Below are 23,499 nucleotides of genomic sequence, written 5' to 3'. Positions count from 1 at the left end.
TAGTCTACTGCAAGAATTCTCTGTGCAAAAATGAGATATTTGCAGACCTTGCTGATTGTCTAATGAATGAGGACATCCCGCTGAAACAGAAGCGACTCTCTGTTTATTTGCTGCTTGTGCTGGTAGCCAACAACAGTAAGATCAAATTCTAAAAAGACAGAATAAGTTTAAGCTACAGGACTGGATCACACATTTATCTGCATGTTTATCAGTCACTTTACTCTATATGGTCTGGTTTATTTGGAAGCTCATTAAATTTATTCCATATAACTAGAGCAAAATATAGCATGAATCTCTTTTTTTTTTTTTTTTTTTTAGTTTTGAGAGCATGATAATGTTTGCAACCTTTGTCTGACTTTGTTTTATTGTAGAATTAGGACAGACTTTGGCTCAGAACAGTGGCTGCCTGGACGTTCTACTGAATCTCTTCAGGTATTTCTCATTGCTGAAATCTCTTTTGACCAAAGATAATTTTTAATCACACCACTTGTAGTTACAAAGAAAGGAAAACAACATCAATAAAAACACTCATTTGAGTCCATGTAAGGTAAATGGTATATATTTTGCAGGGCCACTTTCCCCATCTCCACAGAAGCCACTTTCCGAGCAGCTAATGCTACTCAAACTTACCAGCTTTGGACGTCTGTGTCTAGTGCTCTTTGTGGATGTGTAAACAACCCTCAGAATGGTAACATGAGATTTGTATTTTTCTGTCTTGTTCAGATAAGGTGAAATGTAAAATACAGATTTTCTTGCTATAGTGGCAACAATTTTCAGTACTCAATTAAATGTTTTTTTGGGGTAAGCACAAAAGCTGGGTTTTTTTTGCTCTGTTATTTCTTTCTTTTGTATTGCAGAGGAGGGTCAGCGTATTTGTGTGGCAGCGTTTCCTGTGATTAAAATCTGGCTTCAGCAGCTTACCTTTCCACAGACTGAAATTTTTCAGCCAATATGCACATTCATAGCAATGACAGTGGCCAACAACTGTAAGTGCTGAAACTATGTTTTTGTTTTTTTTTAAATGTAAAACATCTTAGTTGATCCTGAAATGCAAATGATTAAATGTTCTTCACTTCTTTCTTTTGGCAGCCTGTGTTCAGGAGAGTTTTTCTGCCTGTGGGGGATTAGAAACTCTCGCTCTTACCCTGGGTCGTCTAGCTTCTGCTGCAGATACGAGCTTATTGTCTTGCCAGCTTTCTGTCATTATATCCAAGACTCTGTCAGCTTGCATCACTGATAACTGTGCGAACTGCTCACGAACACATACACATGCACCCTAAATCCACAACTGAATAACCAAAGTATTTCCTTCTTTATTTACAATCTCTTCTTTGTAGCTTCTCTGGCTTCAGGTCTGGCGCAGTATGGCGTGGTCTTACACCTTTTCTCTTTGCTGGCTAGTCCACACTTGGACCCAGAAGACAGGCTTCCTATTTTACTAAGCCTTGGTTACTGCACTGAGGCCTCTGGTGCGACTGCACTATTTTTTTTTTTTCTGCTTAAAATATATATTCCAATTTATATCATAACTATGATATCTTGCATAATGCACATATTGAGAGCACAGTGTTCCTTTTTTAAAGATCATAACACACTGTCCATGCATTTCACAATTGCACTGTGCTTATTTGGTTCTACAGAAAAGCACCAGTCCCAGCTGATATGGTGTGGAGGGCTCCCCATTATCATAACTTTACTCACAGAGGATTCAAGTGAGGAGGTTAGGAGGGCTGCTACATTCATATTGCAAACTTGCAAAAAGGCCAGTAAGTCAAAGCAGTTTTATTTTCCAATAATTCTGTATTCCTATGTATTTTCACATGTCACAGTCACTTTGATATTTCTGTTTAGCTTTTAAGTTACTGTGTATCACAGCAGTCTATCTTATATACATTTTATTTGCATTATTTGCCTCTGTCTTACATTTAAGATAACTGGCATGTATATAGTATGCAAAACATAAGAATCTGCAGTATTTGCCTTTTCTATAAAGCTATGTGCTCAGGAGTGGGTGATCCGATAGCAAAACAGGCTGAAAATGTGGAAGCCCCTAAACACATTGAGGAGATCAGGAGTTCAGCCAGAGAAATGCTACACAGGATTAACCTGCTAGAGAAGAGAAGGGTGAAAGTTAAACATGCATCAGACACATGTATTTGCCAAGTCTGACCAGATCATATCATGGTGACTCATGATGTGTACTTATGTTGATCTTCAGGATGTCGAGGGTAAGCAGGAAGACACAGGTCTACCAAATTCACATGAGGGGCGAGACCAAATATCTCTACCAGCTTTAAATCTGCCACTGCACATACCACAAAATGAGGGTGTTGAAACTGTCCCCAGAAACATAACTGAGAGGGGGAATAATGGTGAAAACAAGGAATTGACCTCTGGGTTAAGTTCTCACAAAGAAACCAGTGAAGGTGACGTCAGGTGTTCAATGTGCAAAGGTACTGGAGCGCTCATGTCTTCTCATATCCTGCCACTAGAGGGAGCCAGTAAGCAACTTGAGGCAAACAGGTTAGTGGAGTGGCTCTGCGTCTGTTATTTATCAGAAAAAAAAATGAGGGTGAATGATAAGGTTTTTTTTTTTTTTTTTTTTTTTTTTTAAGTCAGTGGTTTAAGCCACTATTTCCAGTGAGGTACACAAAACCAAGCGAGATTAAGTGTATTGAAGGTAAGAGACACAGTATCACTTATTTTCACTTCCAGGCACTAGAATTACAGTATTTAGCTATATGCTCAGACTGCCTTTACTTCCTCACCTGGTTCCCCCAGTTAACTCACCTGTTTGCACTCTGCAAATCACTCCCTCAATATATACACATATCTTCCCAACATTTAATCTCTAGATTGTGTGTTGTCTGATACCTGAGCTTACTGGCATTCTTTTACTCAGTTAATCCCTGTGAATGTTTTTTTAACGTGTTCCTGGTGTTTGGATTTTGCCTTTTTATGCAATCTGCACAAGTCTCTGCCTGACCTTTTTTGTATCAGACTGATTTGTGTGTATGGGTGTGTGTTTACTTGCCTCCTGTGTCTTACACTTGGATTTTCAATGAAAAGGACTTTGACATTTTCAGTAAGTGTATAGTATGTGATGTTTTCCTAAATGTGTTTTATGTTTAGAGTTACAGCATACTGATATGAAGAACGTGATCAAAGCCCCAGTCCCTTATAGTCGTTGTGCAGGTAAGAAATAGCACAGAAATCCTATTAATTTTGTATTATTAAAGGCAGAGTTTAAACAAGGACAGTGTTCGACAGCCTTTACTTCTCTATATCTTTGCAAACACGAGTGTCTCTCTTAATAAGCCTCATTTCAAAATAGTTATGACGTGTTAAAGTAGGACCATACATTTAAAGTTCTGGTTAAATGTACAGGTAGGCCTCAGTCAAACAGGCATAGACACCGGTATGGGACCCACTGGCATCACTAGTGTGAAATTTGTCGCAAAGAAGTATACACACTTTTCCCAATGGCCCATCTGTAGACCTGCGAGAAAGAAGAGATTTATTTCACAGCCTCCACTTGCTCCTGATGGTCACCAAAGTACATTTGTTTCTTGCTTCTGGTATATATGTCCAGGTTATCCTGGGGACTGCATCATAAAGCAGCTCGATCCCTTCAAAAACTGCAACGAAAGAGTAACTGGAAAGGCAACTGTACTGAAGAGCTCAGTCACTCTTTGTGGGCTGTGACATTTAGTTACATTTTTGGGGAGGTTGACATGAGGTTATAGTGTAGGTTATGGTGTGGAGTTTGGGAAGTATTTGTGGTTATGACATAAACATGGTTTACAGAAGGAGTTAAACAGAAGTATAAATCCCATGTCCTTCTTTCTCCACATAGCCTGTGTGTTACCTTTTGAGGAAGTGACCAGTCACACTTTTGAGTCTCTCCAAAGCTCTTGCCACCAAAGCTGTGACAGGCACAAGGTTCTCAGAGAGGCCACCAAGCACTTCAGAATGCATCACTGCAGGCTCGTGTTTGAGAAGGAGCACCAGGATCCCGCTGAGGCTGAGAGATATTCAACAGCAGAGCCACAACAAACCTGCAAAAACTGGACTGGTAAGAAGATTCTCCATATGCACAGAAATCCAGTTTATCACTGGATTTCTGTGTATTTACAGTTAACACTAATAGTTCCTGTAGGTCCTAGGTTTGCATTTTTTTTGTTATATTAAAAAATACTAAAAAATACTAATTATTGTTAGTTTCCTTTAAAGGCCTTGCTGCTAATGGATAGACAGAGTTTTCAACATGTTTGGTTCAGAAGGTGATGCACTACCTGCTTTATCACTCAATTCGCATCAAAGTTCAGCAGAAAAATTATTTTCCTCAGTGACCACAAAGGGTGCAATTGTTTGCACTTTGATAGGCGTTTGTCATTGGGTAATCTGCTCTCTGTAAATCACACACTGAGATTCTTTGTCTCTTAGACAGGGTCGAATTAGTGGCAGCATATGTGATTTCAGCTAACCACATTTAATGGTTGAGTAATGCCCACATAATCTCTGAAGTTTTCTTATTAATTTCTTGCATTGGTAGTCTTGCAGTGTCTTGCAGGCACTCTTCACTGTTAGTGTGAGAGAAGAACTGAAATGCATGGGTGGAGCTTTACTTTACCTTTGAACAGTATTTTATTGTCATTGTGTGAAAGTTTTTCTTTTTAATCCCTTTGTATCATATTTGATACATGAGTTTCTGACACCTTTATCTCATCAACATGATCAATACTTGTTGATCAATACTTATGGACAAAACTATTTTTTTTTTTTGTCTAAAATTGACATTGTTGTTAACAAGAAGGTGTCAAAAACGCCCACTGTATCAAATATGATACAAAAAAATATAATTAATATATAATAAAAATATATCATACCCAACATGATATAGCAAAAAAAGTGGATTTTGTTATAAGGGTTAATAAACATCTCAGTTCCAAAAAAATCAGAATTTTCTGGCCAATTTTTGATGGGTTGGGTCTTACAGGGTTAAGTTGAGATAAAAAATGCTTAAATGTAAAATTGTTGCCATGTGTTGCTAATAAAATGACTTTCTACTCCACTGTAGGACCTTCTGAAGGTGAAGGAAAGGTAATTAACAAGAACACTCTGCCTGAACACCGATGGAGAAAGCACAATGGTAAGAAATTTACCACAAACACCTGAAAGCACTGTTGCAAATGAGATTTTGTAAATCTAATATACGAGCTATTTTGAACCCTTTGTGGTAATTATTTTGTATCAGAAATACACCAGTGCAAGTACAAAAAAGAGCTTTTGCCACATACTTGGCACCAGTCACCTGGTAAAGGTGAAGACATTAACACAAAAGTGTGCCTGGACAACACGCAGTGTTTCCCAACTGTGTAGTTCACTGTGGGGTCCATTTGTGCCTGTGTGAGAATGGTGCTGCTAATGTGCAGCACTCTCAGCTAAACAGACTGAGACTGAAAATTACTTCATTCACACCTGGCCTGGAAACCAGGTGCCCCATGATTCCTCGAAATCCATAGCAGTCTTCTAAGAAGCCACAGTTTAAACTGTAACCTTCTATTATTATGTACTCTGTTTGTTCTGTAGAAATCAATTCAACTCACAAGTCTCAGTTTCCGAGGTTTAATATACCTACTGCTGATATAACAGCACTGAGTAAAATGTATGTTGTTGTTTTTCCTTATTTTTTTCCACCACAAACCCTGAACACATTTTGAGCTTTGGGGTGAGAAATATAGTTACGCATTAACTGACAAACATGACAGCTTTTAATGTGTCACCATTGGTCCAGTGCCAGCAAGAGCGTGCAGTTATGGATTGATTGGCAAACATGCCAGATGTTGATGTGTCACAACAAAACCACCGCCTCTGAGGGCATTTGGCAAAATATGAATTCACAAACATAAAAGATGTTAATAGTCACCTCAAGGTACTTTATATTGTAAGGTAAGGAACTTACAATAATACAGAGAGAGGCCCAACAATCAGATGACCCACTATGAGCAAGCACTTTGTGACAATGGGAGTGGTGACAGTGGGAATGCATGCGTGCATAGGCATGTGTCCCTGAAACAAAGAGTTTGTACTGTCACACCTTATCCTAGCAGTTATCCTGTAAGGGAATAATAATAATATATAACAACAATAAATAATTATTGGGGGGGGGGCAACAACATTGCTTTATGGTAGCAGCAGTAGACATGCACTGAGAAGATTTTCAGATGAGGCAACAACTTTGAAGCAATAGTTTCTCCATTTATGTTGCATCAAGTAATAACTGCAAGAGCAGTGGCAAATAATGCAGAATGACCCTTCTAACTTTTGGTTTTACTTTACATGTTTTTTACCACCACCAAGGATTAGCATTACAGTTTAGTTTTCGGTATAAATTCTATGGTGTGTGGGATGGTTAATGTCACAGAATTATGTGATACAGCGATAGGAACATAGAAACAAATTCAAGATAATAGAAAGCAGCAGGAATGTCCTGAAAGATAAAGAAATTGAGCAGTTGCGAGCTGCTGTGTTTTAGGTGTAGGACATCTATATGTATAATTTGTAAATTTGGTTGTCTTTTTCTTTTTAGGCGTCACATTGGTTCCACTACAAAGAAGAGCTAAAAAGACAACATTCGCCTCTCATAACAGGACTGGTATGAGATGTTTTCACAAAGCAGCAGTTTAATTATTTACTGTAGTCCTGCATTTCTGCCATAATCAGCAACACAGATCCCATCACTCCTCTCTTGGCCCTCCTAAAAAGGGAGAATCCTCCTGAAGATAGATATGCAACATCAGATAGGGGTATTTACAGCTGACTATTTAACTGTGTGAATGTTATGATTGAGAGCCTGTGGTGGGAGCTGTTCTCTGCAATGTGTTCCTGGCAGCAGACAAACCAAACAGCAGAGGGAATGTTGAACTGCAGCCAGTGTTCTCACAGTGCAGGCCGGGGCTGGTTCAAAGCAGCACAGCTGCATTAAGCTGTTTCACACTCTGTGTAACACTGTGAGAGATTAAGGCGGATGCTTTTGTGTCTTGCCAGTGACGCTGTAGTGAAACTAGAGGGATTGCAGTGTTTTGTCAGTTTGCAAGTTTGCATCATCTCAAAGGTTGTGTAGCCCAAGAATTGCAGTAGTGTTGCAAAGCAAGGGGCACTGTTTCATAGTGCATTCTCTCTGTGCTGTCACACTGAGATTTACTGTTGTTTTTTTCCATCTCAGCTCCAGCGCTTACTCTGAGTCCATTCTTCCTTAGATTTTTCCACTGTCATCCATTTTTCAGCATGTTAAACTATAATACCGCCCCTCCTGCTCTGTCTTCATCTTTTTTTACTACAGCTTAGTACTACTATAAAATCAGTCCTAGGCAAAAAGAGAAATTATCTTGCATATTAAATCTGGGGCAATTGAATATATAATGATAAAACAGGAGTTGTAAAGCTTTGTCTTTTCCAGTAGAGGTGCAGAGATGATTTGCAGTACTGATTGTTTTCTCACCTTTTGTTGGAGGAGGGGAAAAGCATCTCCACTTTTAACAATAACTTTAAATGTAATTTAAACACACTGTCAGCGAATTTACTGAAATTCAGCTACACAAATATATGAAACTAGATGCAACGCTGGTGACACACAACAGAAATCCACTGACCTCTGTTATCATTTAATGTCATTGTATTTGCTGATGGCTGTATACAAACTGAATATCAGTGATGTTTAGATTTAACTAATAAATCAGTGCATCCCTGGTAAACATGCTTTCACGTGCTGTGTTTCAGATATTGAGATGGGAGGGAGGAGTGGTCACCATAACAATCTGCAGAAGATTGGCTTGGATCACAGTTCCACTGTAAGTTTTCTATCAGATATGTTTTTGGATGTCGAGAAAAAGCTTTATTGTCATAATCAGTATTGCATCGTAGTTATAACAATAATTGAAGATAAAGGGCAGATACACACAGAGTTTCAGTTTACCAAAGCGCCTTTTATCCCTGACAGTGCTTTCTGTTATTGGTGCTTGCATTATTTTGCAATAGGGACAGCCCATCAGAAAGCGAAGATAATCCCGTTAAGAATTAACAAATTACCATTGCTCATCGAGATGTGTTGAAATCATTTTAAATGTGAATAGCATGCTTTGCAAAATGCAGCTATTAATGGGCTGAAACCAGTGTGGTCTGTGGATGCTGGTTACAGGCAACTTGGCTGGATTGTTTTCAGTATGAATAAATGGAAAAAAAGAAGAAAAAAAACAGATGTTTTGAAAACATTTTCCTCTTTCTTTATTATATATGTGATTAACCATGGCTTCAGTAACCAGGCCAATTTTTGATAGAAAATGCTTTAAAAGTTACTAAGCACTGAGAGGTGTGGCAAATGGATGTGCATGTGCATACATGCCCACATGTATGCACATGTCTCTGGCTGTCTTTGTTTACTTTTCTTACTTTTTTTTGGCTTCAATACTCTTAGAAAAGGAAGAGAAAGGACTTCAGCTGTGAGGAGGTGGGTTACCTGCTGTCTGGAGTAAAGACGTATGGCTTCTCTTGGAACTTAATCTTGTGGTCATATCCCTTCCAGCCTGGGCGCACCAATGTTGACTTGGCCAAGAAGTACAGGCGACTAATGGTAAAATCCTTAAATTAAGTGTTTTACAAGTTACAGTGGCCTTAGAAGTTTTGAGCACAGTGGTACTTATTTCCAAACTCTAAAGGGATGACATGATTTACAAAATGCACAAAGGTAATTTCATACTTTTTAAAAATTATTTTGAGTAAATTACTTTTCCCCCCATTCATTAAAAAATTCCCAAAACAAATTTCATCACCTGGTGTTCAGGAAGACCTAATTTGGCCAATTTCATAAATGTGTTTTTTACTCACCCGAAGTTTATTCCCTTAAAAGCCTCTCCTTCAGACAGAACCTCTCATGAATCTGCATATACATCTCTTCTGATGATGTTTATTTGCAGAATTCTCTCAATGAATAACCTCTTCAGGAGACAGGCGAGGTTTTCTTATGACTCTTTCATGAGGTCATATTTGTGCAGATGTTGCTGCAGTGCACCACCACTCCTGAGTCTACTAAATCTGACTAGAAATGTAATCCTACTGCCATAGGATAAAAAGTTTTTGTTTTATTGGTCTTGTTGTTTTTCACCATTAAGTTGATCTTTCAAACCTTTTGAATTATGTAAGTGTCAGTTTTTGACTAGGGGTGCTCAAACTTTTGAATGCCACCAGAACCGCTAAACTACACAGACTTTAATTAGCTTCATTTGTCTTTTTGCCTTCAGAAACGTAAGGCCCAGGATGCCAGCCGTGCAGATTCTTAATCCTTGTTCAACCTAGGATTTGTTGATCAGCTGACTGGATTTACCTGTGAGGCCTTCATTCTCACTTCAAAAAACATTTCAATAATTTTTTTATGATCTCCAGCAGTATATATTCCTTATATTATACCTGGTGTACTAATTTTAGTGATTTGTGGTTTCAATGCAATATTGTCTCAAACCTGTTTGAGTTATGGTTTTAAAATGAAAATATAGCTGTAGATGTTATTTATTTGTGATTATTTGTTCATGGTTTATGTTCATTTCTTTGAGAATGAATTGTGCCCGAATTAAATTGATATTAAAAGGTAGATTTAAGCGATGCAAAAGCACCTATTGAATAATTACTATATCGTACCGCATAACCGTCTATCAGACTAACTGGCCTTTGAACAGTGTGTTCAGATAGTCAGTATAAGTATAGTTTTCCACATATTTATTTTTCTGTATCTTAGCTGTTTTTAGTCCAGGTCAGATTTACTGTATGGCAGTTTGGATAAAATCTGGTCATTAAAATGACTCTTGTTATTTCATATGCATATTAAAGAAAGTGGTGTCTGTTTCACCAGTTATTAACCAGAGTTGTTTTCCATAAAGTTTTCAGGTAAAACAAGACTATTTAGATTATGTCTGATTGCTTCTTTTGCTTAGACCCTGTTAAGGCCTTGACATAGAGCATCACAGAAGCAAATGCCAAGTCCTGCTTTCTTTGTTTTTGTGCTTCAGTTCACAGACAGGAAATCAACAAGGGGAGAGGGGACTCAGGTCAAGCACTTTTGTTTATTGAGCTGAAAGCCTCTGGTATGACAGGAATCACAGTGCAAATCAAACTGCTTATCTTTCCCAGTGTGCCTCAAGAAGCAGCTCAGTCTGCAAAATGTGTCCTTTAAAGCTTAGCTTGACTGAGATCATTGTCTAGAGTGCCTCTCCCATTCTGTGGGGACTCATCAGTGTGTTGCTAAAATCATGGGTCTTCCCCATTTTCCATGCCCTGGGGTGTGGGCTGTAATAGTTTGAGACCTCATATAATAATGGAAGGGTGAAAGGGAATTTTTTACTGGTGATAGTTATACCCTGGCATTAAGCTTTTCCCGTCATTGATTTGTATTTCTGTTGAATTGGCAAAGTAAATGTGCAAATTATTGCTTATTTACATTTGCAAGTACACCCTCTTTCAATTCTAAGCTTTTGCATATCAGGATATTTTTAAAAAATCATCCAGTCCTTACCATGTTCTAAAATTTCTAAAAAATACAACAACCTACAATGAAAAACAACACAACATATTACACTATATTTATTTAACAAAAAGCTAAACTGCAGAAGTGGTATGTGAAAAACTAACTGCACCCATGTAGCTTGTAAAACCACCTTTAATAACAATAACATGAAGTAATCATTTTCTGTATGACTATCAGTCTTTCACATTATTGTCGAGGATATAAAAGACTGATACATGGCCTTACATGTGACTCTAGACTGATGTACAGAGGAGTTCACTGTCGACTTAATGGCTGCAAGGTGTCCGGATCCTGTAGCTGCAAACTGAGCCCAAATATTTACCCCTCCACCACTGTGCACGTGGAGATATCCACAGCTGGGAAGATTGGAAACAGTCTTAAATGTTTTCCACTCATGAAAAAACGGGCAATGCTCCAAACCAGCACTATGCCAAAATCTCTGCTTTTATAGAGGTGCAAACATTTGCTAATTAATCAATTAATCAAATGTATTTGGTTAGCAGCACCTGTCGGCTGCTTTTCACACACTGCTTCTACATTGTGGTTTAAGCTTGTTATGATGTAATATCTGAGGTTGTGGTTACCCAGTTATAGGTTATGTTTTATGACCTGATAAATTAAACCACAGAATTGCAAAAGCGTGTGCTTTCTTTCCACATGACTGTAGATTAAAGTTTTAAGGCATTTAGGAGTGGCCTCTCATACCAGTGTCCTGACTACTCAGACATGATTTTGGGATAGCAATGTAGTGAAAGCAAGGGGAGGCATGTGAGGAACAGATTTCTCATGGACTGAAATGCAGTCACACTGAAGACTTTTGACCCAGGCCCCATGAAAATCTCCTTCCTCTGGAAAGAATGTGGCCTAGTCTCCCCCCTTTCTCCTCCCTCCTCTGATGTCCTCTCTCCCACGAGACAGTGAGAAGCTCCAGTCCCTCTTAAATGAACTGGGATTTGCTACATAGATTTCTATTGCCATTTGCAGAGTGCCCCGTACATGTAGTAGTTTGTCAAACATGCCCAGAGTATCTCCTATTTTTCTTCCCCCACAAAAATCTATTCCCAGAATCTTCAGTGTGACCAGATACTATAAAATATACCTTTGGAAAAACAGGGAGCAAGATTTTGATGTGTAAATGCCAGTTTATTGTCAAAGGCAACTACTTGACATTGAAAATTCATTTATTTTATTTAAAATTACATAAGATGACAATCATTCTGATTAGTGGATTATTGAAAATGCCAAGTATTACTATGTTAATTCATAAATGTGTAGTAGATACTCGTAACCAGTTGTGGAATGCACATGCCGTTTCCAGCTGAAGTTGCATTCTTTGTCCTTTACATTTATTTCATTAACCTTCTTTTCATTTTTCTTTTTGTTGCTATTTTTTTTAAACAAAAAAGAAAACTGCTCAAATATATACAAGACACATTTAATTTCTGCCTGGATCTTCACAGATGAAGATCTCTGTCTAATAATGAAGCATTCTAGGTCACTCTTCTTTCCATCACAACACACACATGTACACACACACACACTGCTTTTTGGCACCTTTGGTTCATTTAACATTAAAAAAAAGGCTCTATTGGCATTAATGTGGGCACTTGGGTGAGACAAACCACTGTTTTTAGATCCATACACAATTTAGATTTAGAGGGTTTCACTTCCTTCATGAATCCTCTGATGGATTCACATCAGCTCAGTAGATGTGCTCATGTCTGTGATGGGAGTGTCATCAGGGACATTGACATCTCTTGGAATGAGGTCACTGCCAAGGTCATTTCCTCTCAGCTCCGAGTTCTTTGGGGTTTCACTAATGCTTTCCTCGTTGACATCACTTCCAAGCTTCTCCAAACTCTCTTCAGCCTCCACCTCTATCGGCTTTTCCAGATGCGCTTCTGCTGGCTTCTCTGGCTCAAGCATGGAAATGTCAGCAGCCTCATCCCCATCTTGGCATTCCTCACCAGCTGGGAGGTCTGATGGCTCGTCTGGATTGACTGGGACAGGGATGGGATCTTGGGAGGGCGCGAAATCAGGGGAACCAGAGTTGGTCAAAGGGGGCGAAGAAAGAACCGGTTCATGGAGAGAATCTTGTGTTAGTTGATCCGGCTGCTGCTCCAGATGCTCCACTGAGGGTGGTGCTGGCTCTGAGCTGGGCTGGACTATCTCAATGTCTGGTTCGGAGTCAGGAGCAAGCTCAGCTTCAGCAGCTGGTTCTGAAGGTGAAGGTGTGCTGGCTGAGACCTGAGGTTCAGGTTGGACTGGGGCTTCCTTTACCATAGGTGCTGGTTCTGTATCATTTTTCGGGGCTGAGGCACTGGAAGCCTCTGCTTCTTTAAAATCCGCGACACATTCTTCATTGGGTAAACATGCCACTGGTGTCACTGGCTCTCCCACCACCACATCTAGATCCTCCGTTTTGGCGGCTTCGTGAGTCTGTGTAACTGCAGAGTCGTTTCCTGGCTCCTTTGTGGTCTTCTCTTCAACAGCCACAGTTTCATGGGTGCTGGCTGGGGTTTCTCGCCTTCTGCTGAGCCTGTTTCCCATAATGAGCCTGTACAGAAAGTCAAAATGATAATAATAATAATGCCAAGAGAGATGCTTATTTGACTGGTGGAGATGAAATTTGAGTGTTTTAGTACATTATGTTCTTCTTCTTTGCACTGTGTGCTCTATTTTTTTCTGAGAAGTCTAAATATATTTCTGGAGAGCCCAAGGACCAACTAAAGCTGTTGACTAAAGCACTTGTTTGATTAATCCTTTACTTCCTGTACCCTGATATACACACGCCGACCACAAAAAAACAAACAAAAAAACACTCTGGACACATCATGACCTGTGCAGTCACAACTTTTGACCACTTCATAGACTTTCAGTCAACATCCCCTTACTTAAAAAGGTCAATTAAAGTCTTCAGATTCATTGTTGTTTTGTCTTTCTTAGATTCTATAAAATAATATGTTCCAGTCGCTTATAAAAACGAAGCATAACTCACATAACTAGTATTATGCGCTACTAAAAAAAATGCAAGCAACATAAGTTAGGCAGTAAACATTAATATTTGGTGATCGCGAAAGGAAAAACAAGTTTTGCAGACGACCCCGCCTCCCTGTCGCGGTGCTCAGACTGTTAAATTGTATCCAAATAGTAGAGAAGGAGCAAAAACACTGTGGTTAAAATGTCTAGGAGGATAATAGTATTTCACCAACCTTTGTACTTTTGGCGTTGCAGCAGGTCTATATATATATAAAGTTGCTGATGATCCCTCTCGTGGAGGAGACTGCTTGTTAAACCGCTCGAAGTGCGCACAGCAGAGAGGAGCTGAGCCCTGCACAGACTGCTGAGGCGCACATTCTCCGCGTCCACGGCGCGCGCTCCAGCGCGAAACCACTTAACTTCCTGAACCAGATTGGCTTCGTTGCCTTTTCTCGGTTACTAAACGTAAGTAAACAACAACAAAAACGATGATAATAATAATAATAATAATTAAAGGATCTGCCTTACTCAGTCAAACTAGATATTATGCCATTAAACTAAACCACTAAATTGTGTGTTATTAAAGCCCTGGACAGTTGTAGATTTGCTTATAGAAAGCTTATGCATTAGTTGTTCAGTATAGCCATGATGACAGGAACGTGAATACAGTTATATGACATAAGGCCTTCATATTGGGGAAGTAAACGTGCTGATCGGCTGACTGAGGCTGAACCCAAAACCACTGACACATTTACTGTAACATCAGTGTGTTCTTAAGCTGCAAGACAGTCAAACGTCTTTAGGATCTTTGGTACATTGAGCTTCTCTTTTCTGCTCTAATATACGTCATTCTCATGCTTAGTTTGCAGAATGTTTGTTTTGATTGATTGCATGACTCTTTATTTAATCTACAGAGTAGTGAGGATGTGGCCTGAGCAGAGAGCCCAATGTGCTGTGAGGAGTCCCGCGTGTCACGTTCGTGGGATCTTTCTGCTTCTCCTGCTTGTCATGGTTCAGATGATAATCTCCTTGGTGCCTTTTGATGGTGTGTTCATTCGCTCTGATAAAGTCCTCATCAGCCCCTACAGATTCTGTCAGATCCAACAAACTGGTGAATGGTCCTGTGATAATGTGTATAAGAGTCACCTGTACGAGCGATCGCAATCCCAAGGAGCTGAAGCTGAGACTTTATCTAAGCCACATTCTAACTCTGTCAGAGTAGCGGTTTACCTAGCTGTGTATGTTCCAGTGATTATTGTGGCATTTGCCCTGATGGGCATGCATTCAGTCATCTCTGACAAAGACGAACCTGCTATCTTTTGCAGCACGACTTTCCAGGTCGGAGCAGCCTTGCTCACCCTGGCTGGCCTTTTCAGTTTTTTGTTTGTCTATCAGTCATATGTGAGCTGGCAAAACATAACCGTTTGGTTCTATATCTATTTGGGTGTGGTGATAGAGCTGGCTATCACATCTGTACTGACCCATGTGTTAGGTAAGCGACTGAGATCATACTGGGAATGCAGCGAAATGCTTAAGCTCATCCCTGCTTAAATGCAAACATGAGCCACTTTGCAGTTTAAATAAAGCGATTAATGTTGTGATCATATCACAAAGACCTTTGAGTGGTCAGTAAAACTAGAAAAGTACTATATTAATGCAATTACACATAAATCTACTTAGGAGAATATGTTGATTGCTGGTGCTGCAATATCACTTTGTATCTCTTTACCAAGTGGTTTATGAAAGCCAACACATAATGTATAACACAACAAAAAATATGGTCTGTTGAGTCTGAAATGCACAGCTGGTGGATGCATGAGTGGTACCCTAATTGTGCTGACAGTTATTTCTATATAAGCTGTAAGGAATAAAGAATATATGTATTTTTTCAAAGTGTGTTCTTATATCCGCTACCTCATATATTCAAGGAGCAACAGTAATGTGATTTCTGTAACTACAATTTCTAGCTAATTCACATGAATAACAGTATGCTTTATGTTTTGGCAGTTTAATGCAAAAGCAAGGCTTTTTTCAAGTTCCCCCCCCCCACAGAACAAGGCCACTTGTACTGCAGCAGTACCATGCTCAGGGTACTTGCAGGAACTTGTTAGGTCTTCTGGTGGAAACATTTCTAACACCAAACCTTTGTGGTGAAAAACCCACAGATGCTGTCAGTTTCATATACAGTGTCATGCATGTGAAAACAAAAAACTTTTTTTTTCTTCCCCCCATTAAAACCTTCAGTAAACCTAAAAAAAAATGCCATGTTTTCAATTTTAGTGTTTGGAACCAAGTGAGAAAAAGAACAAACACAACACTTAAGTAACTGTCACACTGTAAGATACTAAAATAAGTAGTTCCTCTCACGCGAGGTGCTAGATGCTGCCACTGAAACATAGACTGAAGTGCTGAAATTTGATTTCAGTGCAGAAGCTTTGGTGAATTAATTACTTGTCTCCTTCTCTGGATGTAGTCCTGTAAAGCGCTGCTGGGATGTACCTCTCTGAGACACCAATTAATGGATCCATTCTCCAAACTGTTTCTTTGTGGATGAGCTGCCAGCTATGTGTCCTCAAGTACTGACTGGACTCTCACCTGAATTCGTAATTTAGGATGCATTCCCCCAACTGACACTTTTCGACTTAATGCAAAAACTTTTTAGTGTCAATTAGATAAGTTAATCAGCTGAAAAAAATTTCCCGTACAAGGCGTAAGGCGTCGCTGTCCTCTGCTGCTGTCTGGGGTGATTCATGCGTCTTCCCAGCCTCCAAATCCTCAACTGTTCCTGAATGCCGACGCTCAGATGTTTGATGCTGCCGGCTGCTGGTGTACGGTAATGTTTCTACCGCTGTAATGTCCAAGTCTGATTCTGAAACATACGTCAAATCCAGATCTTCAGTGCAGTCTGATGGGGACTCCTCTGCAGCAACTGGATTCACTGTCAGCTGTGAATTTGTGGATTTCCCCATCTTCTTAACTGTGTCCACTGCTTTTTGTTTACCCTGGGTGTGGGAGAAGGGGAGATCAAGCAAATATTCCACGACAGTTAAGAGAGTAACCCACATGTGATGATTAAGAGTTTAACTGCACACAGGAATATTGGATAGAATGGACTTTCACATCATTATATTGCACGTATAGGGCATGTAGGGAAAAAAAAATCAAAGGTCTGAAAAGAGAAGCAGCACCACCTGCTGGTGAGTCACGAGTGTCAGCTCCTCACATGAGCCGTTTGTGACATAGGAAACAGCTGCTTCTACCAGCTCTTGCTCGTTCATACAGTAGAAAGCAGACCTGGGAACATATAAGTGGATTGGGTAAGTTTAAAAAAATTAAGGAGCTTTAAATGGGGCCTTAAACCGACCCCGGTCCTGTTTCTAACGATAACTACCTGGCAGCTTTCCGCTTTCTCTTCAGTGGCTTCTTTTCTTGGCTTTTCTCCTCTTTCTTTGCCATCCATGCAGGCAGCGACCTGTGTCTTTCTGACATGTCGCGCTCTTTACGTCGTACGCAGCTTTACAACATTTCGAAAGTCTGCCGCAACATCACGTAAAAAGAAACGAGACTAACCTGTTTACAACACGGCTTGCACGAGCTCTGGTGCCGCTGGCAACCAATCACAGCAGAGAGTAACCGTGATGTCACCGGCTGACAGAGTCGCTAGCGACACCTGGCGGACAAGGATGTAATGGCACCATACAGCCGCGACAACAAAGGATTAGCAAACGGCGGTTTTCAAAATAGTGATTCAGACTTTATTGTCCGCTAGATGGCGGTAGAGCTCTACTTTTTTTTTCATTTAATGCCTGTAAGGAATCTAACCCCCACCTTCACCCACCCCGCCCTTTGTGCTTAAAACCTGTAGATTTGCTTTTTATTTCAGCACTCATGAATGGAGACATTATGTAATCTCACTGTCTGTCCCAGAGATACAATATTTGAAAGGACCTTGAGAAAATTTCTTTGACTTCAAGACTCAAAAGTCACAGTGAACTCACAGAACATGTGTTTTCCCATACTTTAGGATCAACAAAAATTCTAGTAAGACAAAATCGCGACATCATAACATTTATATCAAAAAGGTCAAAGGCAAACTTCCCAGTAGCATCATATATTCTTGACATTATTTGTGGTTATAATTTAAAGAAACCACATGCTGCTCCATGAGAGATTGTGACTGTTTCACATTTGTCTTCATTCTGCAGTGGTGATAATAACATTTTGTAACCAACCTGAGTGGTGGGCAGAGGCATGAAAACCACAAGGTAAAGTTTTAGTTTGAGGGAAAATAGCCAGTTTTTGTACAGTATCTTCCATATTTTCCTTTCTTCCCCCTTATCTTACATTAATATTTTGGCACATGGTGCACTGTACATTCAGAACTGAGCTTGACACAGATTAAGCTGTTGTTCTTACTGCTGAATCTGTTTTGAAAAAGGGTGAGAGTGAACCTCTCATCTGTGAAAAGCACATGGCACCTGTACTCGTCCTGCCCACTAGAGGATGTATGGCCATGACCACATGCTCATGAATGCTTCTGATTGCTTGGTCAGAGACATTCACACCAGTGGCCTGCTGGAGGTCATTTTGTTGCTCTGGCAGTTCTCTGGAGCAGATACTAGTCATGCTCATGATTTATAGATCTTCTACAGCTCTGTCCAGGTCTCTTAGAATAACTATCTGTCTCCTGGAATCTCCTCCACGCTCTTGAGACTGTACTGGAAGGCACAGCAAACCTTCTGGCAATGGCACATATTGATCCTGGCAGGGTTGGTCTGCCTGTGCGACCTCTGTAGAGAGTAGTGACACTGACCCTAACCAACCAAACAACAAACATTCAGTCAGCTAAGATGAGGAGTAAAAACACATCACTGGCCTCCACCTTTAAAACCATTCCAGTTTTTTTGTTTTTGTTTTTGAGGAGTATAAATAAGTGAATCTACAAATAACTTAAAAAAAATAATAAAACAATTCTAAAAGTGGTAAAGAAGAATGTGAACACTATTATGAATAAAACAATAAAAACATCAGTATAAATAAACATCAGATAAACTTAGGCCATTTTTACCTTGCTCAGTTTTTATATTTGCTTTTATACTTTTATGACTGTTTATATCTAAATTTTATCTACCATGTTTGCTATATATACATTTTTCTTATGTTTTTTATGGTATGTTTACGTGTTACTGTAAGGTGACCTTGAGGGTCTGAAAGGCGCCTATAAATAAAATGTATTATTATTATTATTATTATTATTATAAACCTCATTAGCCAGTACTTAATCAATAAGAAATGTAGCTTAGCTATTTCCACTTCAGTTTATGATAAGTGGATGGCACTGATAGCAGATTGAGTTTGACAGCTTACAGACGCACTTAAAAAAATGCACCACTATCACTGAAAACAGTTAGTCTAGTGGCACATTTCTGTTAATGATCCTTATGCTCCTCCAGTTAATACACAAATGCGTGGGCCCAAATGTTAAATTATGTGTTGTAAAAAAACGCACAGTTATATACAGTATACACAAAATTCAAGCACCATTTGCAAATCTCTTTCTCTTTCCATGTCATTGCACACTTACTTGTGCACACATATGCTCGCTTTATTTTGCTGGAAGTAATCAGGATCACAAGTACTGTGAGTGCAATTAAAACTGTGTTCTAAGTCTGGTCTAATCTAATTTCCAATCTCTCGCCCAGGACTTTCTATTGTCTCAGCTCTTCTGCAGATTCAAGCACAAAAACGCAGACGTAAGCTAAAATAAATAAATAAAATAATAGTAATCTTTACAGACCAGTACCACTTTCTGATTTGTGTCCTCTCGCTTTAGAGATACAGTTAAATGCTTGTAGCTGTTAAAATGCAATCTGGACATGCTGGAGTGCTGATGATCTCTAGCCATGTGTGACTTGATCTTGCGGGCCATCAGTAGATAATCTGTCCAGCTGCATGACACATTTCTTTCTCGCTCTTTCACTCTACTCCTTTCTCCCCCCTCTGTCCTTTTATCCTCCTCTTTAAATCACTGATGTTCTAAACAACCTTGCATCAGACTGTCACTTTCTGTCACTTTGTACACCAAAACTGCCTTCTCTCACTCTGGCCTTTTAATTATGTCTCTAAAGCCCCTGCCTACAAGCGCTTAGGCTTTGATTACAAGGACCGGCTTTGTATGTTTGACTAAATTAAAAAGTGGAAAAAAGGGACACAAAAAAAATCTCAAGGCAAACAGCATGTTAACAGCAAGATGTGTTCACAATGTAATTTTCCTTTAAGCCCTTAAGTTCACTGCATTTTAAGAAAAAACAATAACCAGCAGCCTGAACTGGCAAGAAAAATCCTCAAAATCTCCCACGATATTATTTTTATTTATTCTTACAGATTGCACTGAAAAGGGGCTTTTAACCAGCAACAAACTGTATTAGTGACTATAATTTGGAATAGCTTTTAAATCCACCAAGCATGAATTATGAGTTTGTCACTTTTAAAACGCCTCACTAACTCTGTGTGCGGTATTTACAACTTATCATCATCATTAACTCAGTGGCATCACTGCAAAATCAAAAAAATCATATATAAATGATCTAAACGTAAAGACACACACACGCACGCAAATCTGTGTAGACCCCAATATAGTATTGGACTCATCCTCCTCCAGGCTTGCTGCCACATCCACAGATCAGGCTGTGCTAAGAAGATTTCTGTTTGCCAATAGAGTAAATCTTGTCGCTGCTTTTCTAGCCTGCTGAATTTGTGGGTCAGACATGCCCGAAATGTGCTAAACTTGAATATCACCACCATGATTTTGTTAAACACTTTTTAAATGTCTTTTTCAGTAGTAACCCTCTTTTTTTAATTAATTATTTCATTTTTTGTAACATCTTCTTATATTAAATTTTCACACGGTAGATTTTTGTGAAGTCGAATCATTTTAAACAAACCTATCAGCTGTTTATATCGTATACTACTGATCAGCAGTATCATTAACCTAATATTGTGCGGGCCCCTGCTCTGACCCACTGAAGCACAGTCACGGCACCTCTGGGGATGTCCTGTGATGTCTGGCACTGGGAGTTTGGAGTCAGTCAGACCGGGATCTGATGAGTTTTGAGGCTGCGTCATCATTGTGATCTCAGCCCTAGCTGTATGACGAGGTGCATTGTCCTTTCAGAGTGCCATGGCGGGAGGTGGCTGGATCTATGGCAATGTTTAGATGGCTGACACGTGTCAAAGTAGCAGCCATACAAAAGCCAAGAGTTAAGATTTCTCAGCAACAAGGTGAATAGTATTATTTACTTCACCTGTTGGTGGTTTTAAACTTGTGGCTCATCAGAGTAGAAGTGTAATTATATAATATCTGATTTTCCATAGGCTTGTCAATAACATGTTCTTCTTGCTCTAATTGGTATGAAGCAGAGTAATCTTATCGTTGTCTTCCTGAGATTAACCCTGATTTGAGTAAGGGTCGTTGCCATTGGCCATCTGGCTCAGAAGCCCTCCTTGTGATTGGCCATATGGCGCCAGAGAGCGAGATTTATGAAGAGCAGAATGTTTAAATTGAATGAAAATTTTCCACTGAATGACCTTATCTGTTGGCACAGACACAACGCCTTCTCGCTATGGCATAGCTGTGGATATACAGGACCATGAAAGAGTATGTTTGCAGGTCTGGCAATACTTAATGTAACATTTTTCTTTTTTTGTGTGCGTAGCAGAACACAAAGAAGAAAACCTGACACTTAAGGAAAAGCAGAGACATTTTTTTTTATCTTTCAGGTTGCGTTTGGATGTTCCCACAAAACATAATGGAGCCAGTCATTCCCATTTTCCAAGTTCTGGATGTGTTTACACGTAGGATGTGTGAATGCATCCTTTCACTCCTTTTATTATTTGTGTTTGTCTGCATATATGTATGTTTGATTGGAATGCATCATGACGTGGCTACGATGTGGTTTCCCACGTTAATTTGTAATTCCTTTTAACATTTTGCTTTGCTTCATAAACAGAAATGAAGGAAGAGTACTGACAACTTAAAAACACAAGACTGAGATTAAAGAGAAAAGGCTGTTTTTTTTGGTATATTTAGAACCAAAACTGATTTCATAAGAATTTTGCCCTGTGATCTTCTAAAAGCTTAACCTATAGTTCTCTTTCCCACGTTCTTTCTAATAGGGTCGTTTTTCTTGCCCTTCTTTCTTTCTCTAATCTGTTGTCATGCGGGCCTGAGATCAGTATATTGTTTAGTGTCAGCGCTTCGTGCTTCCTGATATCACATATGTCTAAATCTCTCTAGGAATGGGACATGTGTGTTCACAGTCAATGGCTGGGTCTCCTGGGTCAACGTGACTTTGAACCTTAAGCTGGTTCTTATGTAAGGCTTCATCTATGGGGATGATTAAACATCAGTTTAAATTTCCTTGAAGATCAGGTTTTGCACCAACAGCTTTTAAATACCCCAAGAACAAAGAAAAGGAAAAGGTCAATTATGCCACAGGTCTGCTGATTAAAGATTTTTTATGGCCCACACTAGAAGACCCAAGTTGGGCTCCTCGGCTGAGTGCAGGATTTAATGCCGCAGACTGTGCGTGAGGGTGATTGGTTGTGACATAATCTACGGCTGTAACATCCAGTGCCCAAAGGCCGTAAAATCTCCAGAGCCCCCCCCCCTACTTTATGATGATAAATAAGGAGTTGCTGGGATGCAGTAATCTGTTGTTGAACTTGAGACTTGAAGGCTACTGTGCTGCTTCATCGGCAGTAATAGGCCAAATCCATTGGGATTTCCTGCCAATCACAGGCTTGTGGTGGGATCTTAATAACTTTCCCTTGGAAGCTGATAAAACTGCCTTTTTTTTTTCTTTCGTTCATCAATCTGTCGTTTAAAATGGTGACACGCAGACATGCAGCTCAAGGAAACAGTGGCATAGATTCAAAGTCCAGGCAGCGTGTTTCTGTGGCAGTATTGTGCTTGGAAAGGGTTAAAGATCCACTGGAACTGCTTTACCGTGTCATAACATGTTACTGTTGAACTCCATGAAACGTCCTTGTGTGTGATGCATGACCTTAAAGTTGAACCTGTTCATGACAGCTCATTCAGATTAATAAAACTGCAAAATTGTGCATGGGCTTGTGCGTTTTCCTAATGAGAAAAGAAAGGCTAAATGAGCTAAAGTTGATTTCACCAACTCACCTGGCTCACTCATCCGTGTACTCTGCAAATTGATGATGCTAATTTCCTCTGTAATCACATGCGCATAAGAGCAATCACTTGCCTCGTTGAGACTTTAGTCAAAATGCTAATTAAAACTCGCGGCCCTGCAAATGAACAATTTAGAATTCATTATCCTCTTTTGTGTGTCTTTTTCAGTGTTTGCAGTTTTGCATCTAATTGCCAAAACACTGCGGTGTTACAAAAAATGTCAAAATTCCAGCTGGACTTTATCTAATCTTACTCTACAGCTGTTCAGAGGGTGCTATGACTGTTGTCATGCCATTCAATCCACATGGAATATAGATATTCAGACGTTGCACAGGCAGACCAACTCCACTAGGATCAATATGTAGCATGGTCTTCTAGCACATTGTCTTTCTGCCTGAGCCCTACAAAAACAACCTCCAGCAGGCCACTGGAGTGAATGTTTCTGACTAAGCAATCAGAAGCAGACTTCATTAAGGTTGACCTGTGAGCCTGATATCCTCTAGTTGGGGGCGTCAGGACCCCCATTGGTATTTGTCATATTTGCCAAAATTGGCAGGTACATAACTGCTGCCGTGTGCTTTTCACAGATGAGAACAGGTTCACCCTGAACACATGTGACAGCTGTGAAATGGTCTGAAAAAGCTGTGGAGAACATTGTGCATCTAAAGGAATCTATACCATTGACTGGTCTCCTCGTTTGCCTGACCTAAATCCAACAGAACATCTCTGGGACATTATGTTT

The 23,499-nt window shown here is 39.6% G+C and overlaps 4 protein-coding genes across 14 annotated transcripts in view; 2 read left to right on the top strand and 2 right to left on the bottom strand.

Moving 5' to 3' along the window:
• terb1 (telomere repeat binding bouquet formation protein 1) overlaps nucleotides 1–9,911 on the top strand; it is a 14,188-nt gene extending 4,277 nt beyond the window's left edge. For 3 of the 11 annotated variants that reach the window (XM_085281952.1, XM_085281958.1, XM_085281950.1), the window contains 17 exons: nucleotides 4–135; nucleotides 372–432; nucleotides 570–688; nucleotides 858–986; nucleotides 1,090–1,242; nucleotides 1,338–1,469; nucleotides 1,641–1,766; nucleotides 1,994–2,124; nucleotides 2,219–2,523; nucleotides 2,616–2,680; nucleotides 3,133–3,195; nucleotides 3,857–4,075; nucleotides 5,081–5,152; nucleotides 6,593–6,658; nucleotides 7,783–7,853; nucleotides 8,477–8,632; nucleotides 9,300–9,911. In XM_085281952.1, the coding sequence (XP_085138078.1) occupies nucleotides 4–135; nucleotides 372–432; nucleotides 570–688; nucleotides 858–986; nucleotides 1,090–1,242; nucleotides 1,338–1,469; nucleotides 1,641–1,766; nucleotides 1,994–2,124; nucleotides 2,219–2,523; nucleotides 2,616–2,680; nucleotides 3,133–3,195; nucleotides 3,857–4,075; nucleotides 5,081–5,152; nucleotides 6,593–6,658; nucleotides 7,783–7,853; nucleotides 8,477–8,632; nucleotides 9,300–9,338 (2,039 nt within the window). In that variant the 3' untranslated portion in view covers nucleotides 9,339–9,911. Of the gene's footprint in view, nucleotides 1–3; nucleotides 136–371; nucleotides 433–569; nucleotides 689–857; nucleotides 987–1,089; nucleotides 1,243–1,337; nucleotides 1,470–1,640; nucleotides 1,767–1,993; nucleotides 2,125–2,218; nucleotides 2,524–2,615; nucleotides 2,681–3,132; nucleotides 3,196–3,856; nucleotides 4,076–5,080; nucleotides 5,153–6,592; nucleotides 6,659–7,782; nucleotides 7,854–8,476; nucleotides 8,651–9,299 lie in introns of those variants that run through there. The other 8 variants (XM_085281960.1, XM_085281955.1, XM_085281957.1 and 5 more) reach the window with 6 other exon arrangements.
• A 1,787-nt stretch (nucleotides 9,912–11,698) lies between these two features.
• Nucleotides 11,699–13,126, bottom strand: LOC146569575 (uncharacterized). Its single transcript, XM_085281964.1, has one exon. It carries the CDS (start codon nucleotides 13,124–13,126, stop codon nucleotides 12,269–12,271), a length of 858 nt encoding a protein of 285 aa, XP_085138090.1. The 3' UTR covers nucleotides 11,699–12,268.
• Nucleotides 13,127–13,877: 751 nt separating this feature from the next.
• Nucleotides 13,878–15,410, top strand: LOC146569574 (uncharacterized). Its single transcript, XM_085281965.1, has 2 exons — nucleotides 13,878–14,020; nucleotides 14,470–15,410. Exon 2 carries the CDS (start codon nucleotides 14,480–14,482, stop codon nucleotides 15,104–15,106), a length of 627 nt encoding a protein of 208 aa, XP_085138091.1. The 5' UTR covers nucleotides 13,878–14,020; nucleotides 14,470–14,479; the 3' UTR covers nucleotides 15,107–15,410.
• A 135-nt stretch (nucleotides 15,411–15,545) lies between these two features.
• On the bottom strand, nucleotides 15,546–17,187 carry LOC146569573 (uncharacterized). The gene is made up of 3 exons (XM_085281967.1): nucleotides 16,947–17,187; nucleotides 16,747–16,849; nucleotides 15,546–16,557 (listed from the first exon to the last, which is right to left on the bottom strand). The coding sequence occupies exons 1-3, from the start codon at nucleotides 17,042–17,044 to the stop codon at nucleotides 16,237–16,239; spliced, it is 522 nt and encodes a 173-aa protein (XP_085138093.1). The 5' UTR covers nucleotides 17,045–17,187; the 3' UTR covers nucleotides 15,546–16,236.
• Nucleotides 17,188–23,499: the final 6,312 nt, after the last annotated feature.

The sequence above is a fragment of the Mchenga conophoros genome, linkage group LG7, assembly GCF_057382185.1.
Source record: "Mchenga conophoros isolate Kocher_MC1m ecotype Shallow Benthic linkage group LG7, M_conophoros_male_GT1.1, whole genome shotgun sequence".
In the NCBI taxonomy this organism is placed as follows: domain Eukaryota; kingdom Metazoa; phylum Chordata; class Actinopteri; order Cichliformes; family Cichlidae; genus Mchenga; species Mchenga conophoros.
This window is presented reverse-complemented; position numbering and strand designations above follow the sequence as displayed.